Consider the following 14373-nt stretch of genomic DNA (forward strand, 5'->3'; position numbering starts at 1 on the left):
ACAATGCAAGATCAGATTAAATATTATTTGAATAAAATAATATTTTAAAGAATGATCCGCTGAATAAAACCAACCTTCTGGATGACTAATTCTAAACGATGTTTAATAAGCTGCCTTTATTTATTAAAATAATATTTAAAGAAATATTATTTTGAATAGGAACCAAATCTTTCTGGAGAAATGGAGTTTAATTGTATTACTTAGTTTTCAAGTTTAGTAAAATAATATTTAGGGAAATATTATTTTACTGGATTGAAAACTAACAACCTTTTTGGGTAAATGATCTTTAGCAGGCAAGCACGTGTTCTTAACCGTTAGCAGTTAAAGCTAACAAAAGAAGCTTATAGATTATCATCCAAATCAAACACATACATTTAAAATACCATTAATAAAAAGGGTTAAAATGCATAAGTATGGACGACGCGTTATAGCCGATCTTCTGTGTTTAAAATAACCTTTAAATAAAGTTTGTCTTAACTTAAAAAAAAAAAACAACAACCATGGAACATACAAACTTAACACGTGCTGAACAGATAATCTGCTAGCACTAAGATGGCTGAGTTTTCAACACAAACAAAACCAAACGTCATAAAACGAAAATGTTTAGATTATTTCATTCTAAATTACTTCTCTCTGCCCAAAACACAATCTCTTACGTGAACCGTGTTGAGGAAAAGTTGTCCGGGGCGACGAAGTTGAAGAAAGCTTTCACAGTGAACAAGGGGTTAAACACAGCTAACCTCCGTAGCTGTTGGGGGGGGCAGCTCGTTCTGTCGTCAGGCCAAACTGCACGTTACAGCTGTAACCACGGTAATGCGGTCCCGTGGTCCTTCCTTCAGACCAGGAAAACTGCTCCACTTGGCGTCGTAGAGACAGGGTCTCTGCTGGGAACTCTACAGGTCCTTCTCAAAAAATTAGCATATTGTGATAAAGTTCATTATTTTCCATAATGTCATGATGAAAATTTAACAGTCATATATTTTAGATTCATTGCACACTAACTGAAATATTTCAGGTCTTTTATTGTCTTAATACGGATGATTTTAGCATACAGCTCATGAAAACCCAAAATTCCTATCTCACAAAATTAGCATATCATTAAAAGGGTCTCTAAACGAGCTATGAACCTAATCATCTGAATCAACGAGTTAACTTTAAACACCTGCAAAAGATTCCTGAGGCCTTTAAAACTCCCAGCCTGGTTCATCACTCAAAACCCCAATCATGGGTAAGACTGCCGACCTGACTGCTGTCCAGAAGGCCACTATTGACACCCTCAAGCAAGAGGGTAAGACACAGAAATAAATTTCTGAACGAATAGGCTGTTCCCAGAGTGCTGTATCAAGGCACCTCAGTGGGAAGTCTGTGGGAAGGAAAAAGTGTGGCAGAAAACGCTGAACAACGAGAAGAGGTGACCGGACCCTGAGGAAGATTGTGGAGAAGGGCCGATTCCAGACCTTGGGGGACCTGCGGAAGCAGTGGACTGAGTCTGGAGTAGAAACATCCAGAGCCACCGTGCACAGGCGTGTGCAGGAAATGGGCTACAGGTGCCGCATTCCCCAGACCTGAGCTACAGAGAAGCAGCACTGGACTGTTGCTCAGTGGTCCAAAGTACTTTTTTCGTATGAAAGCAAATTCTGCATGTCATTCGGAAATCATGGTGCCAGAGTCTGGAGGAAGACTGGGGAGAAGGAAATGCCAAAATGCCAGAAGTCCAGTGTCAAGTACCCACAGTCAGTGATGGTCTGGGGTGCCGTGTCAGCTGCTGGTGTTGGTCCACTGTGTTTTATCAAGGGCAGGGTCAATGCAGCTAGCTATCAGGAGATTTTGGAGCACTTCATGCTTCCATCTGCTGAAAAGCTTTATGGAGATGAAGATTTCATTTTTCAGCACGACCTGGCACCTGCTCACAGTGCCAAAACCACTGGTAAATGGTTTACTGACCATGGTATCACTGTGCTCAATTGGCCTGCCAACTCTCCTGACCTGAACCCCATAGAGAATCTGTGGGATATTGTGAAGAGAACGTTGAGAGACTCAAGACCCAACACTCTGGATGAGCTAAAGGCCGCTATCGAAGCATCCTGGGCCTCCATAAGACCTCAGCAGTGCCACAGGCTGATTGCCTCCATGCCACGCCGCATTGAAGCAGTCATTTCTGCAAAAGGATTCCCGACCAAGTATTGAGTGCATAACTGTACATGATTATTTGAAGGTTGACGTTTTTTGTATTAAAAACACTTTTCTTTTATTGGTCGGATGAAATATGCTAATTTTGTGAGATAGGAATTTTGGGTTTTCATGAGCTGTATGCCAAAATCATCGGTTATAAGACAATAAAAGACCTGAAATATTTCAGTTAGTGTGCAATGAATCTAAAATATATGAATGTTAAATTTTCATCATTACATTATGGAAAATAATGAACTTTATCACAATATGCTAATTTTTTTAGAAGGACCTGTATAACACAGTTTGATTCTGTAGACCTCAGAGAGACAGTCAAGCAACGCTTGTATCTTAATTACCCCCGTTCATGAATGAATACCGGATACACAAACAGCAATTCATTCGTACTTAACTTAGATCATATGATCGCGTGATCGTATGACACTCTTGGATCCAGTTTGGAGAGTTATGTCCGTTTGCCAGCAAAGAGACATTAGCACGCTGTGACCCTCCGTCCAGTTCCGCTGGGGACCTGCGTGGAAGAGGTCAGTTTGTTGCAAAAGCGGGGTTTTTATTCGGACAGTAGGGTTACGGGAAGTCCGCTGTTATTCCCTGTTTCTGGCTGTGCTGGAAGTAGGTTAATGTGATTTATTTTGAAAGTTCCAGAAATGTTCATACTGGCCTTTCATTTTGTAACCATGGCTGTGGTCCCAACATCAGGGACAGGAACAGGAAGTGGAGACGGATCCTCCACGAACTCCTCCGGAAAGAGAACCAGGATTAGAGGCAGTTCGTCCTCGGAGCCCTCCAGGACAAGACCAGGAACAGGAGCAGGAAGTGGAGGCAGTCCATCCACGAGCCCCTCATGGATAGGAACAAAGTGTGAGGGCAGTACGGCTTGGGACCCTTCCGGAACAGAACTAGGAACAGGATCGGGGTGTGGAGGCGGTTCTTCCATGTACCCCTCCGGAACTGGACCAGAAACAGGATTAGGAGTTGGAAGCAGCGGTGATGGCTGATCAGGAGCTAAACCATGAGCCAGAAAGCCGCCTCCAGCTTTAGTTGGGAAGCGAGCGGAGGAGGGGGCAGGAGGCCTCCTCATTGAAGCAGCAATTTCTCCCAGGGCCCTTTGTCGCTTGGCCTTGATGGTGTGGTGAATCCGAGGATCAGGGAAAAAAATCCTTCCTCACCTCGAGCCAGTCTTGGAGGCTGCCAGCTATTTCCAGCCTTCTCCATGGTGAGCTGGGAGAGGTCACCAGGTGAGAAAATAATTTGACCAGAATCTCTCCCCTCTTCAATTCCCTCACCATTCCTCCCGCTTGGTCCAGTTGGCTGGTTCCTTCTGTCATAATGTGGGTTTCTGTTGAACCGATATGCAGGGAAGAACTCCTGAAGCTCGAACTTTGCAGGTAAGACGACACTTTATTGCCCATGGCTGGATACGGACAGGGTACCAGGCGAGCGCACAAACACAAACAACACATAAGGAACCAGCAGGGAACAAAGGAAACAAACAGGCTTAAATACAAAAACTGAACAGCAGAGGGAACCAATGACATACGTGACCAGACAATCAGGGGAAAACACAGAACAGGTGTGGACTTGGGGTGCAGGAAGACAGAAAACAAAGGACCAGACCAGGTCATTTAACAAAAACACAAATTCAAGAACTCAAAACACAAGCAGGTATGACAATACAGGCCCCACTAAGGCTGCCATTTATTGTTTTGTTGTGCTCTGTATTTTTTATTTTTTATTCTGGGTAATAATGTTATTTTGTTCTGTATTGTTCTGCCTGCTAGTAATGGGAGTCCAGGGGCCAGTCTGTGGAAAAGAATTTCCACTTGGGGACAGCAAAGTCTAGTCTAAAGTCTTGTAGAGTGAACATAGTGAAAACAGTTGAGGCTTGTCCTAATTTGGACCATATATTCTCATTTTATTTGAGGGAAAGAACTTTACCTTGCATAATATACTTTAATCTGAAAAGGTAATTGCTCTGTGAACCAGTCAATGCTGGAGTAACTGTTACATTCATTTGCATTTTCTTTTTTTTTTTTTACTTTAATTTCTCCTTCCTGACTAAAACAGTGCTTTTTTGACAAATATTCCCTCTGGTATTGGATGCAGACCACAGACCACAATTTGACAGACTTAAGGTTTGCGTGCCTAAACAGGATAGCCAGCAGCACAGGAGCACCACAGAAGACGGTACTCTACCCATTTCTTTTTACTCTGTACACCTCAGACTTCCAGTACCATAGCGTGCAAACGAACATCTCATCTTGAATGTGAATAAAACAAATAAGATGGTTGTACATTTCAGAAGAAAAAGGAATAGGTCAATAGGTCCTGTTTTGTGGATGAGCCACACAGTGGTGGATGAACACAGGACATAGGTGGTGGTAAGTTTTTTTAAGTACCTAGCTCTGATGCTGCTTCCCCAACAGATGATGGCAGAAGAGATCACACTTTCCACAACAGACTTATAGAAGATATGCAGCATCTTGCTGCAAACACCAAAGGACCTAAGCTTCCTCAAGAAGTACAGTCTGCTCTGTCCCTTCTTGTAGATGGCTTCACAGTTGCATCTCCACTCCAGTCTGTTGTCCAGGTGAACACCGAGGTATTTATACTCCTCCACCACCTCCGCTTCTTCTCCCAAGATAGAAACAATGTTTGATCTTCTTGATCTATTCCTGTTTCTCTTAAAATCAACACTCATCTCCTTTGTTTTATTCACATTCAAGATTAGATGATTGTTGCTAAACCATGTGACAAAACGGTTCACCAACTCTCTGAACTCAGCTTCTTGTCCATCTTTGATACACACCATGACTGGAGAGTCATCTGAGTATTCCTATAGATGTCTTGTACTGGAAGTGTAAGGTTTACAGAGTTAAAAGACATGTTATCGTTAAATGTCTCCTCAGCCCAGATATTGAACTGTTAGCAGCAAGTTTTGGTTCATATTATTCACATAACAGTTTGTGACTTTATTCTAACCACATACATTCCAACAGCAGGTGTTGCCGACGCTGCATGTGATGTCATCGTGTCAGTTGTTGCTAACCTGCGGATACAACACCCCAATGCATTTAAAGCAATACCTGATGATTTTGACCACACCTCATTATCTGCTACACTTCCAACATTTCAACAGTTTGTCAGCTGCTCTAGGAAAAAAAAAAAAACATTTGTTTTATGCAAACATCAGGAATGCATACATCTCCAAAGCAAGATCTCCTCTTTACAAATTACATTGCAATCTTTTTTTTTCTACATGGAAAAATTCCTTGTTCAGAGTCAACGTGTACAAAAAGAACTGTGAGAAGATGGTCATAGGAAACTAAAGAAGGCCAGCAGGGTTGTTTTTAGGCTAATGAATGAGATGCACTGTGCCAGCCACATGGAAGTAACATCAATGCCATGATTGAGTGTGTGATCAACTATATAAACTTCTGTGTGCATCATCCCCATCAAAATAGTGAGATGCATCCCCAATAACAAACCCTGGATCACCAGCAGCCTGAAGGACCTCCTAAACAAGAAAAAGGGGAAGGAGACAGGAAATTATCAAACTATATTTATATAGCAAAATTATTGAGGAGTATACAGAAGCAACTTAAAGTCAAGATTAAAGACAGCAATAAGGCATAAAGGATGAAGCTGGAGAGCAAGCTCCAGCAAAACAATCAATTAAAGTTGGCACAAAGCAAGTGAACTGAAGCCGCTCTTCAATAGGTTCAATTCAGGAACAAGCTCAGTATCCTCTCCTGCCCACAGCCAAACAGTCATCCGACTCTCCTTTGACCCAAAATGTTGGTAAAATTTTAATATGTACCTTTACCTATTAAAAGAGAAACAACAACACTCAACCTCTTGGAATACACAGGCCATTTAACATGCACAAAGAGTTCAACAGACAGCAAATACAGTGGGGAGAACGAGTATTTGATCCTCGGCCGATTTTCCAGGTCTTAAATTTTAATCATAGGTACTCTTTAACTGAGTGATGGAATCTAAAACAAAGATCTAGAAAATCACATTGTGTGATTAATAAGTAAGTAATTAACATTTTATTGCATGACATAAGTATTTGATACATCAGAAAAACAAAACTTAATATTTGGTACAGAAACCTTTGTTTGCAATTACAGATATCAGACCTTTCCTGCAGTTCTTGACAAGGGTTGCACACACTGCAGCAGGGATTTTGGAACACTCCTCCTTACAGATCTTCTCTATCGCTGGGTGATATGGACTTCCATCTTCCTCCAAAGATTTGCGATTGAGTTCAGATCTGGAGACTGGCTAGGCCACTCCAGGACCTTGAGATGCTTCTTATGGAGCCACTCCTTAGTTGCCCTGGCTCTGTGCTGCAGGTCGTTGTCATGCTGGAAGACCCAGCCACAACCCATCTTCAATGCCTTATTGAGGGAAGAAAGTTGTTGGCTAAGATCTCCTGATACATGACCCCATCCATCCTCCCCTCAATAGGGTGCAGTCGTCCTGTCCCCTTTGCAGAAAAGCATCCCCAAAGAATGATGTTTCCACCTCCATGCTTCATGGTAGGGATGGTGTTCTTGGGTTGTACTCATCCCTCTTCTTCCTCCAAACATAGCAAGTGGAGTTTAGACGAAAAAGCTCTATTTTTGTCTCATCAAACACATGACCTTCTCCCATTCCTCCTCTGGATCATCCAGATGGTCGTTGGCAAACTTCAGACGTACCTGGACATGCACTGGCTTGAGCAGGGGGACCTTGCGTGCGCTGCAGGATTTTAATTCATGGTGGCGTAGTGTGTTACTAATGGTCTTCTTTGAGACTGTGGTCCCAGCTGACTTCAGGTCATTGACTTGGTCCTGCCGTGTAGTTCTGGGCTGATCCCTCACCTTCCTCATGATCATTGATGCCCCACGAGGTGAGATCTCATGGAGCCCCAGACTGAGGGAGATTGACCATCATCTTGAACTTCTTCCATTTTCTTATAATGGCACCAACAGTTGTTGCCTTCTCACCAAGCTGCTTGGGTATTTTCCTGTAGCCCATCCCAGCCTTGTGCAGGTCTACTATTCTATCCCTGATGTCCTTACACAGCTCTCTGGTCTTGGCCATTGTGGAGAGGTTGGAGTTTGTTTGATTGAGTGTGTGGACAGGTGTCTTTTATACAGATAACGAGTTCAAACAGGTGCAATTAATACAGGTAATGAGTGGAGAACAGGAGGGCTTCTTAAAGAAGAACTAACAGGGCTGTGAGAGGCGGGATTCTTACTGGTTGTTAGATGATCAAATACTTATGTCATCCAATAAAATGCTAATTAATGACTTACAAATCACACAATGTCATTTTCTGGATTTCTGTTTTAGATTCCATCACTCACAGTTGAAGAGTAGCTATGATAAAAAATAAAGACTTCTACATGCTTTGGAAATGAAAAAAGCTGCAAAATCAGCAGAGTATCAAATACTTGTTCTGCCCAATGTAGTATGCACAGTCTCACCAATAACACCCTAGTTGAACTAACTAAGAGAGAATATGTCTATACAGGTCCTTCTCAAAATATTAGCATATTGTGATAAAGTTCATTATTTTCCATAATGTAATGATGAAAATTTAACATTCATATATTTTAGATTCATTGCACACTAACTGAAATATTTCAGGTCTTTTATTGTCTTAATACGGATGATTTTGGCATACAGCTCATGAAAACCCAAAATTTCTATCTCACAAAATTAGCATATTTCATCCGACCAATAAAAGAAAAGTGTTTTTAATACAAAAAACGTCAACCTTCAAATAATCATGTACAGTTATGCACTCAATACTTGGTCGGGAATCCTTTTGCAGAAATGACTGCTTCAATGCGGCGTGGCATGGAGGCAATCAGCCTGTGGCACTGCTGAGGTCTTATGGAGGCCCAGGATGCTTCGATAGCGGCCTTTAGCTCATCCAGAGTGTTGGGTCTTGAGTCTCTCAACGTTCTCTTCACAATATCCCACAGATTCTCTATGGGGTTCAGGTCAGGAGAGTTGGCAGGCCAATTGAGCACAGTGATACCATGGTCAGTAAACCATTTACCAGTGGTTTTGGCACTGTGAGCAGGTGCCAGGTCGTGCTGAAAAATGAAATCTTCATCTCCATAAAGCTTTTCAGCAGATGGAAGCATGAAGTGCTCCAAAATCTACTGATAGCTAGCTGCATTGACCCTGCCCTTGATAAAACACAGTGGACCAACACCAACAGCTGACACGGCACCCCAGACCATCACTGACTGTAGGTACTTGACACTGGACTTCTGGCATTTTGGCATTTCCTTCTCCCCAGTCTTCCTCCAGACTCTGGCACCTTGATTTCCGAATGACATGCAGAATTTGCTTTCATCCGAAAAAAGTACTTTGGACCACTGAGCAACAGTCCAGTGCTGCTTCTCTGTAGCCCAGGTCAGGCGCTTCTGCTGCTGTTTCTAGTTCAAAAGTGGCTTGACCTGGGGAATGTGGCACCTGTAGCCCATTTCCTGCACACGCCTGTGCACGGTGGCTCTGGATGTTTCTACTCCAGACTCAGTCCACTGCTTCCACAGGTCCCCCAAGGTCTGGAATTGGCCCTTCTCCACAATCTTCCTCAGGGTCCGGTCACCTCTTCTCGTTGTGCAGCGTTTTCTGCCACACTTTTTCCTTCCCACAGACTTCCCACTGAGGTGCCTTGATACAGCACTCTGGGAACAGCCTATTCGTTCAGAAATGTCTTTCTGTGTCTTACCCTCTTGCTTGAGGGTGTCAATAGTGGCCTTCTGGACAGCAGTCAGGTCGGCAGTCTTACCCATGATTGGGGTTTTGAGTGATGAACCAGGCTGGGAGTTTTAAAGGCCTCAGGAATCTTTTGCAGGTGTTTAGAGTTAACTCGTTGATTCAGATGATTAGGTTCATAGCTCGTTTAGAGACCCTTTTAATGATATGCTAATTTTGTGAGATAGGAATTTTGGGTTTTCATGAGCTGTATGCCAAAATCATCCGTATTAAGACAATAAAAGACCTGAAATATTTCAGTTAGTGTGCAATGAATCTAAAATATATGAATGTTAAATTTTCATCATGACATTATGGAAAATAATGAACTTTATCACAATATGCTAATATTTTGAGAAGGATCTGTATTTATCTGCCAGTCTCCCACTCCAGGTGCACACAATATTCATTTTCCCAGAGTCTACTGTCAAAGAGCTTGGCTGAAAAACCATTAAGCAGATAACACTTTGCGAAGCGTCAGATCCTTCAGATACAGTTTCTTGAAGGTCACACACTTCTGCAAGCAAACTCCGGCATATAAGGTCATACTTGGTTTAGCTAGTACATAAAATAACTCAACTTTAATGCTGCATAATTAAAAAGTGAAAATAATAAAATATCCTAACACGATAACAATCACATTTTTCCAACACAAAGCTTCCCTGTACACTTCAAATGTTCACATCAGTCATGGATCTTTCTGTTTTAAACAAAATCAGGAGATGGTGGTGCTCTTTTGCCTTCCTCTCCCAACCTTCTGTCTCTAGAACTCAGTTGAAGAGGTATTTGGAGAAACTGAACTGGAACAAGGCTGCAGGATCAGATGGTGTTAGCCCCAGAGTCCTAAAGGCCTTTGTGGAGAAGCTCTATGGTATTCTGCAGCATATATTCAACCTTCATGAGAAGGTTCCAGCGGAGTCGTAGACATCCTGCCTTGTTCCTGTACCACAGAAAACGTATCCATCCCTCCTGAATGACTAGACCCTGTTGTCCATACATCCCACATCATGAAGGTCCTAGAGAGCCCTTTCGACAAGCGTCAATATTAGAATGTGGTTTCCCCCTTTAGTTTTTTTGCATAGCTACCATCAGTCCTATGCTAACCCTACATTAATTTCAAATGTATATGAGAATACTGTTAACATTTCTTTTATATTTGTTCAGTGATTTGTATGTTTTAACAAATCCTACATGCTTTCTTTTATATAGGGTCTAAAGGACCAGTCTCAGATCAAGCTGAATATTGTCAGATGTCCTCCAGTGACTACAGTTCTTATCAGACGGCCAGATGTGCGCTACCAGCTGGGATTCAGTGTCCAGAATGGCATTGTGAGTAGTGTTGGGATCTTACTCTTTTATAGAAAATATTTTTACACTGTTAACTTTTTGATGAAAGTTGTGTTTTCCTTTGGAAGTAACTACTACATTAATCCATCAGATTTGTAGCCTTATGCGTGGTGGCATTGCTGAAAGAGGAGGTGTAAGAGTGGGTCACCGTATCATTGAGATCAATAGTCAAAGCGTGGTGGCAACTCCTCATGAAAAAATTGTCCAGATCCTGTCCAAGGCTGTGGGAAAGGTGAGACAATACACAAGACTATATTTAGAGATAAAATATTTTAGTCAATTTCTTCTTCTTACAACCCACTTAAGAGTATTGAAGATGTAAAAAAAGTGGATGTACAGTCATTTTTACACAATTTTGGTGATCAATTAACTTTGACTTTGTTTATTGGTTTTCTAATTTAATTTGAAGATCAGTGAGGCTGACTGCATAAACATATAGGTGGCAGAAAGTTGAGTCCTTGTTGAGTAGCCAAAAAAACTATAGTAGATTTAAGCTCAAAATGTTACAACTTTAAAACTGACCCCTTTCACAAAGAACACTGATTACTATAAGGACCTGACCACTGTGTAAGGTGATTTACAAAACTCCCTTTTTCATACAGAGTTGATTTCATCTTCCAAGGTGCAATTAAAGTCATAACAAAATCTTTGAGATTATTTAAGGTGGAAAACCCGGTGCTCCTTAGACATAATAGTTCAGGTTGGGGTTTTACGTTTGCAAATAGAGGGTGTTTAGTGCTTTGGTTGTTGCTGGTTCAATGAAATACAAACACAAGTCTTACTCAATAGAACCTGCAACTTTCATTATTTTTTTTTGCCTCAGCAACTACAGCAGAACTTGGGAAAGTCCGCCAATGTCTGACTTCCCAGATTGAATTCCAACTTTAGGGGGCATCCTTGTATTTCAGACTGGGGGCTGGGAAAATCTGAGTTCAGAGTAAAAAATCTTTGATGGCTAGGCCATTAACTGTGAACTGTGATCAAAAACACTTATTTAATGTCAGCTTAAGGTTTTATTGATTTTTAGATTGCTGTTCTCAAAGGAATTAATTGAGCTTTTCTAAATCAACTCAGTCAGATCCGATGGTTTTATTGTGATAAATGTTACTTTACAATTGTCCACAAATCTCACATAAGAGAATGTGAGTTATAGAGTAAATGTCTTTAACAGACAGATGAAATAAATCATGGTTGTTGTACCATCACTGATATTAATAGTGAAAAGGAGAAGGAAAGCCAGAAAAACATGACATTAATTAGAACCAAAATGTCTGATTTGACATGATTTTCTGCTTTGTTGTCTGTGTTTAGATTCACATGAAGACCATGCCGGCTGCAATGTATCGCCTGCTGACCGCCCAGGAGCAGCCTCTCTACATTTGAAAAGCCTTTCACACTTTAAACCCACTCCTGAAGCTTCTTTCACTCTTTCAGCATTTCTTACTACGTAAATTGTTAGTTCACTTGTTCAGTTACTTTCTTGTCCCGTGTTAACTTAAAACCAAAATTATTCATCTGTATTTACTATAAGACCTTCCTCTTTTGGGTTTCTTACTGTAGAAAAGGATGATTGCACTTTACTGAATGTGAGCTTCCAGTTGTACAAAAACCTAAAATTGTTTTTTGTGATTTGGTATTGATGTTTGAAGAGTTAACTTAAACTTTAATATAGAAACATTATGGTATCCCTTCACTGTTTAGGCAACTAAGAGTTGTTTGAAATATGAAAATAAAACCATTCTCTCATCGCGTGGAATTAGTTAAATTTATGTCCAGAGATACATATGGTAAGAAACCTACTTTGCTTTGTTTTTTCATTCCAACTTTGGGTACCAACGTGCTAAAATATTACTCCAGTAGGACCACATTTTTACCCAAAATCTCTCTAGGAAAATCTTGGTTAAAAAAGGATTTGAAGACACATTTTTAGTTGGGCTATTCAACATAATTCCTGAATGTTGGAGCCACTCCTGTTATGGTGCCATTCCCAGCATGAAAACCTCTCTATTTTATAGTGATTTAATTTTCTGCAGGGACACACTATAATCCTCCTGTGGTCCTGAACACAAGTAAAGCTTTAAATGAGATAGGGAGTGGGTGTTTAACATTACAGCTAGCCTTCATCGTAAATATACAGGGGTTGGACAATGAAAGTGAAACACCTGTCATTTTAGTGTGGGAGGTTTCATGGTTAAATTGGACCAGCCTGGTAGCCAGTCTTCATTGATTGCACATTGCACCAGTAAGAGCAGAGTGTGAAGGTTCAATTAGCAGGGTAAGAGCACAGTTTTGTTCAAAATATTGAAATGCACACAACATTATGGGTGACATACCAGAGTTCAAAAGAGGACAAATTGTTGGTGCACGTCTTGCTGGCGCATCTGTGACCAAGACAGCAAGTCTTTGTGATGTATCAAGAGCCACGGTATCCAGGGTAATGTCAGCATACCACCAAGAAGGACGAACCACATCCAACAGGATTAACTGTGGACGCAAGAGGAAGCTGTCTGAAAGGGATGTTCGGGTGCTAACCCGGATTGTATCCAAAAAACATAAAACCACGGCTGCCCAAATCACGGCAGAATTAAATGTGCACCTCAACTCTCCTGTTTCCACCAGAACTGTCCATCAGGAGCTCCACAGGGTCAATATACACGGCCGGGATGCTATAGCCAAACCTTTGGTCACTCATGCCAATGCCAAACGTCGGTTTCAATGGTGCAAGGAGCGCAAATCTTGGGCTGTGGACAATGTGAAACATGTATTGTTCTCTGATGAGTCCACCTTTACTGTTTTCCCCACATCCAGGAGAGTTACGGTGTGGAGAAGCCCCAAAGAAGCGTACCACCCAGACTGTTGCATGCCCAGAGTGAAGCATGGGGGTGGATCAGTGATGGTTTGGGCTGCCATATCATGGCATTCCCTTGGCCCAATACTTGTGCTAGATGGGCGCCAAGGACTATCAAACCATTCTTGAGGACCATGTGCATCCAATGGTTCAAACATTGTATCCTGAAGGCGGTGCCGTGTATCAGGATGACAATGCACCAATACACACAGCAAGACTGGTGAAAGATTGGTTTGATGAACATGAAAGTGAAGTTGAACATCTCCCATGGCCTGCACAGTCACCAGATCTAAATATTATTGAGCCCCTTTGGGGTGTTTTGGAGGAGCGAGTCAGGAAACGTTTTCCTCCACCAGTATCACGTAGTGACCTGGACACTATCCTGCAAGAAGAATGGCTTAAAATCCCTCTGACCACTGTGCAGGACTTGTATGTCATTCCCAAGACGAATTGACGCTGTATTGGCCGCAAAAGGAGGCCCTACATCATACTAATAAATTATTGTGGTCTAAAACCACAATAGGTGTTTCAGTTTCATTGTCCAACCCCTGTACATCCTGGCTTGCTAATAGTCATATAGTTTATCAGTAATCAGTGTCAGAGAGGGTGCAAACCAAGACATGCAGAGCTTGGGTGTCAGCCAAATCCTTTATGAAGAATGTTAAATATCGTTGGGCAGTCCACAATGCTGGCAGTGCATTATAATTCAGTTCATATCAACATTGTCATCTTAGAAATTGTTCATAAATTCTGTTTGATATAGGGATTTTGCTGGTTTGTACTTACCTTATAGATGCACACGAAACACTCCTTACAGCATATCCGCAACATTTTTGCACCTCACAAAAGCAGTTTAAAACTTGCAAGGAACAAAATTAGCCAACTGATGCACACTTATGATGTTTTGTTCACAGAAATACTTGCCATATTAATATCTATATAAATAAATACCTATATAAATTAAAATGTCATTGCTGAGTCATTTTAAATGTAATATACAGCATATACCGCTAACATGTAAAGTCAAAGGTCAACTAAAAACCAATACAACCAGGTTAGAGGCTACAAAACAAAAGGAAAATTTTCCAAGGTAGTGGGCTTGTTAGATGAAGAAATGCACATTTTCAAAATAAAATATCAACAGGAAAGCTCCGAGTTTGTAATAGCAACGGATTGGAAAATATGACGAATCTTATTGTTGCTGTATTTTCTATAAAACA

At 41.3% G+C, this 14373-nt stretch overlaps 1 protein-coding gene across 3 annotated transcripts in view; it reads left to right on the forward strand.

The window, feature by feature from the left end:
* LOC124878277 (amyloid-beta A4 precursor protein-binding family A member 1-like) overlaps nucleotides 1–12056 on the forward strand; it is a 31179-nt gene extending 19123 nt beyond the window's left edge. For all 3 annotated transcript variants that reach the window (XM_047382139.1, XM_047382140.1, XM_047382141.1), the window contains 3 exons: nucleotides 10168–10287; nucleotides 10397–10537; nucleotides 11617–12056. In XM_047382139.1, the coding sequence (XP_047238095.1) occupies nucleotides 10168–10287; nucleotides 10397–10537; nucleotides 11617–11688 (333 nt within the window). In that variant the 3' untranslated portion in view covers nucleotides 11689–12056. The remainder of the gene's footprint in view (nucleotides 1–10167; nucleotides 10288–10396; nucleotides 10538–11616) is intronic.
* The last annotated feature ends 2317 nt before the right edge of the window (nucleotides 12057–14373 follow it).

The sequence above is a fragment of the Girardinichthys multiradiatus genome, chromosome 12 (assembly GCF_021462225.1).
Source record: "Girardinichthys multiradiatus isolate DD_20200921_A chromosome 12, DD_fGirMul_XY1, whole genome shotgun sequence".
NCBI lineage: Eukaryota > Metazoa > Chordata > Actinopteri > Cyprinodontiformes > Goodeidae > Girardinichthys > Girardinichthys multiradiatus.